The sequence below is a fragment of the Morus notabilis genome, unplaced genomic scaffold (assembly GCF_000414095.1).
Source record: "Morus notabilis unplaced genomic scaffold, ASM41409v2 Scaffold93, whole genome shotgun sequence".
In the NCBI taxonomy this organism is placed as follows: Eukaryota; Viridiplantae; Streptophyta; class Magnoliopsida; order Rosales; family Moraceae; genus Morus; species Morus notabilis.
The window spans coordinates 322408-326838 of NW_010364330.1; the positions used below are offsets into that span (position 1 = coordinate 322408).

Sequence of the window (4431 nt, forward strand, 5' to 3'; positions counted from 1 at the left end):
ATATTCTGTAGTATATCAAATTATAAGTTTAATATTTAATATTTTGAATAATTTCAGGTGAATATCTAGGTGTTTTCAAAAATGTGATTTTTATATTTTAATAGTCTGTATTATATCAAATTATGAGTTTAATATTTAATATTTTTAATAATTTCACGTGAATATCAGGTGTTTTCAGAATGTGTTTTTGGTACACTGAAGACCTTTTTTAGGTGTGAAATGTCATTTACACCTTTCTATTTGTTTGAATAAAAATTCAAAACTTTAATAATATTTTAACACTTATAAAAAAATGATAAAAGAAAAGAACGTAAAATGAAAAGAGGGCAAGAGGCTTTAAAAACTCTCCCCTCTCTCTTTCTCTAGACAACGCCACCCTCTCTCTCCTCTCTCCGGCGAGCCGAGATCCGCCAAGCCCGACCCAGCCGACGTCCTCCGCCGCCTCTAAGGTTGCCATCGTCTGCAGGCCGACAGCCCCTGCAAAACGGGCCCACCCGATTCTGCCCAAAACTCTCGCCGTGATTTCCTCGCCGTCGCCTCAAGGATTTTAGCGCTTATACGGTGGACCAAGCGCACATTAGCATCCCCAAACTCATTCTCCAGATCAATTCAACCAAAAATCTCCTCTTTATAAATCACCATCTCCTCACACACATTATGGTAAGCCCCTTTAACTTCCTCTTCTTCTTGTTGCCGGAAAAAAAAAACTCTCGAATTTCACTTAAATCACAATTATTTACAGCTTCTTCTGTCCAAATCTGCCTCAGCCCTTTCTAATTTTCTCAAGATTTTAGGAAATATGAATGTCTTTTGTAGGATACAAAAAATTAGGGCTTTACCGCCTGAAATGGGCATTTTTTTAATCTCATTAATGTGGGCTTGGAAAAAATTTGCAGGCAAACACATTACGTTTGTATTTGACGTGCATAAGGAATACTCTTGAGGCCGCAATGTGCTTACAGGTACTTATAATAGGTCTTAATTGTACTTAGCTTCTCATATAAAAGTTACATTAGCTTCTCATATGGAAGTTACATTCAAGAAACAAAATTTCATGGGAGTTTTTTTCCTTTTCCAGCAAATGCTTGTTTTAATGGTCCCTCTCTCTGTTTTTTCTTTTTTTTTTTTTTTGGCTGTTTGCAGAACTTTCCTTGCCAAGAAGTTGAGAGACATAACAAGCCTGAGGTTGAGCTCAAGTATGTTATGTGTCAGGGCATTACAAATGTGCTACCTTTGTTTTTTTTTTTTTTGTCCTTTTTTTTTCAGAACATTCTTTTGTGGTGCATGTATGTAAAATATGTAATAGATTTCTCCATGTTTTGCAGGACCAGCCCAGAACTTCTTCTGAATCCTGTAAGAGCCTTTCTATTTATTTATTCATTTATTTATCCTTACATTATAGACGACAGTTCTTTATGCAAAATACTGCTTTTTGTAATTGTTGACAACTAGGGCAAAATTAGTTGCTCAATATTTCCTTTCGAGTCATTGGTGTTGCTGCTTGCAATCATTATCTCATCTTACTTGCTTAATTTCTTTCATGGATAATTTTTTTTTTTTTTTTCATTTTTGACATTTCAATTGTTGTTTCAGGTTGTGATCTGTCGGAATGAGGCTGAAAAATGTTTAATAGAGACGTCCATTAATTCATTGCGCATAAGCCTCAAGGTGATTATGAATAACTCTCTTTTCTGTTTGATGTTTTATTGTGTTTGATTGATTGAAAAGTGAATTAACCTTACGTAGCCAATTCTAATTTCTAAGACACGGAGATTAGTCTTTTGTGGGGCCTAAAGAATTATATTCTCAAGGAGGACTTTGCTTATAATTTCAAGTTCACAATTCTTACACTGAAATGATTGACCATTCATCTATGATAATAGGCACATAAAGTAACAATCACTCACCCATATCTTTTCTCCTCATGCATAGGTAAAGCAGGCGGATGAACTCGAAAACATACTGACTAAAAAATTTCTTAGATTTTTGTCGATGAGAGCAGAAGCATTCCAAGTGTTGAGAAGAAAGCCAGTACAGGTATGTAGGCCTTGTCCTCTGGAGCAGTGGAGCTTGTATTAGTCTCTTTTCTTTCTCTCTTTCTTTCTTTTTTTTTCTCTTTTTTTTTAATTTTTATTTTTTATAGTGCTTGAGACTTTCCAATGTCCCACTCGCCTGTGAGAAAACTTTGGTAAAACACGTGTCAATTCCATGGCTTGTTTGTAGATGGCATTCCCTGGCAGTTCACCAATCAGCTTTTATAACTGTTTGTTTGTTTGTTCTTTTTGTTGCTTTGTTGTGCAGGGTTATGATATTAGTTTTCTTATAACAAATTACCACTGTGAGGAGATGCAGAAGCACAAGCTCATTGATTTTATTGTACAATTCATGGAGGCAAGAACTTTACTAAACCCCGTAAAATTGCGTAGTTTAATCTATTTTATACTCGTCGAATGATTGTAGATATGTGTATATCGTTTCTTAGTTTCATATTAACGTAGCAAGAAAATAGTGACGAACCCCCAGAGTTTCTGAATTCTAATTGCAAAAGATTTGCCTTTTATAGTACCTTATCTTCTGTTGTTCAGCAAAGTTTAACATTGCACCTACTATATCAGATGTGACTACCTTATATATGTGAGTAGTGTTACGGATCCCAACTTTTATCCTAATCTGTTGATAGCAACTTGCGAGGTAACGAGTTTTAAACTTTTCATTGCAAGATGCAAATTAACTTTTTAATATTATTTGGCATGGCAATTTTTTTATACAATACCTACCAAAAAATAGACGACTCATATGATACGTCAGCTGGTATTAAAATGTTGGCATAAACTGGACCGATAAATTACAACCCTCTTAGTTTAGGGTTTAGTAGTTTGTTGTTGTAATATACAGTAAGTCTTACATGGTAGTTGTTCCTCAGTAGTTTTAGCTGTATTTGAAAATAACTTCTTTTTTTTTTAATGGTGAATATAACTTTAAACATTACCTTTCTTGAACAGCCTATAAAATCCTACTGATAATTTACAATTTCTTTTCCTGGTTTCTTTTCTGCTTCTTGTGCCGTTCAGTATTGCATTTTCCCCTACTCTAATAGGATACTGAGAGGAAACTTCTCCTCTTCCTCTTCATTACTGCATTGCTATGGTTTGGGATAAAAAGTTTCTAAACACTTTGATTTTCCCATTTGCAGGATATTGATAAAGAGATAAGTGAACTTAAGATGTCGGTGAATACACGAGGAAGGTTGGTAGCAACAGAGTTCTTGAAGCAATTTATCTAAAGCTTTTGTAGATTACCATGTTGTATACGGATATGTGGCTTTCAAATTTTGTCCAACCATTATTGTTTATTACCCCCTCTCCCTTGCATTTTCTTTTCTCTGTGTTTTTCTGGTTATCTATCGAAGCACTTGGCTAGTATTTGTTGCGATAATCAGCGAATTTTGTCATGATTTTGGTGCTTTCATTCCCTATTTCTTAGAATCTAAAGTGCTTATCGAACAAGTCTTAGGATGAAAGATATGGAACTTGATCCTACAATATCAGAATGGTTTATGCCCGAAGCCTCAAAACACAAGAATTTTGTTCCTCTAAGCCTTGGGCCATAGTCAAAACTTGGATGAATACCTCGCGATGGGTTTTATTGACAACTCCCTCAATTCTGAGGCTTGGATTGACTTATTATTTAAAAATAAAAAATAACAAAAGATAATTTCAGAAAGTGTCACGCTATGTTATCATACTATGTTTTGGAATACTAAGATTTCGTTTACTTTGTGGATTCGAATTTTCAATTCGAGTTGAGATGTGACATTTTCTGAGAGCTTTTCATTGTAACAGAAAAGGTTAGATGTGATATTTTTTTAGAACTTTTTACTGTAGAAATTTAAAATTAAAAACTCAAATTGGTGAAATGAACGAGTTTTAAATAAACCGTTAAGATACTCAAAGGTATCCACCATTATACCAGATGGTATCCACTGTGGTAACTACTGGTCTGAGTTACCAACTGGTACCCGGTGGCCGATAGTTATCGAAGGCCGAAAAACCATGGGATAATTTGAAAATCCGAAAGAGAGAAAAGATAAAAGGAAGGCCGAAAAACCATGGGATAATTTGAAAATCCGAAAGAGAGAAAAGATAAAAGAATTACCCGAAGCCCTTAAGTTCAGCATTTGGGTCTTCATCTTCAATTTCCTCTTCAAAAACAAAAGTTGGTGTGTTTGGTCTCTCTAGGTTTCCTCACTCGAACTCTCTGAAGGACGAAGACTCGGGCAGTACGGGCACTCTCTTCCCTCCATCTCGAGAACTGGCCCTTTTCCTATTACTTGTTGAAAAGCAAGTACATTCACATGTTTCTTTTTTTCAATATGAAGGTCCTAATTCTTTTTTAAAAATTTTATGGTTTATGTTTTTTTATCATTGCTTT

At 34.9% G+C, this 4431-nt stretch overlaps 1 protein-coding gene across 2 annotated transcripts; it reads left to right on the top strand.

The window, feature by feature from the left end:
* Positions 1 to 322: 322 nt before the first annotated feature.
* On the top strand, positions 323 to 3557 carry LOC21404287 (actin-related protein 2/3 complex subunit 4). Of its 2 annotated transcripts, XM_024171029.1 has the most exons (9): positions 323 to 660; positions 897 to 962; positions 1144 to 1196; positions 1326 to 1353; positions 1594 to 1668; positions 1933 to 2037; positions 2144 to 2188; positions 2302 to 2391; positions 3194 to 3557. In XM_024171029.1, the coding sequence occupies exons 1-9, from the start codon at positions 658 to 660 to the stop codon at positions 3281 to 3283; spliced, it is 555 nt and encodes a 184-aa protein (XP_024026797.1). In that variant the 5' UTR covers positions 323 to 657; the 3' UTR covers positions 3284 to 3557. The 2 variants fall into 2 exon arrangements, with proteins under 2 accessions (XP_024026797.1, XP_024026798.1); XM_024171030.1 differs by lacking the exon at positions 2144 to 2188 and having other exon boundaries at positions 3194 to 3554.
* The last annotated feature ends 874 nt before the right edge of the window (positions 3558 to 4431 follow it).

What these genes read in the sequence shown, in the direction of transcription:
- LOC21404287 (XM_024171029.1), top strand. An exon ending in AAGCCTGAGGTTGAGCTCAA is followed by an intron (nt 1,197 to 1,325) that starts GTATGTTATGTG and finishes CATGTTTTGCAG; the next exon opens with GACCAGCCCAGAACTTCTTC. An exon ending in TCGCCTGTGAGAAAACTTTG is followed by an intron (nt 2,189 to 2,301) that starts GTAAAACACGTG and finishes TTTGTTGTGCAG; the next exon opens with GGTTATGATATTAGTTTTCT.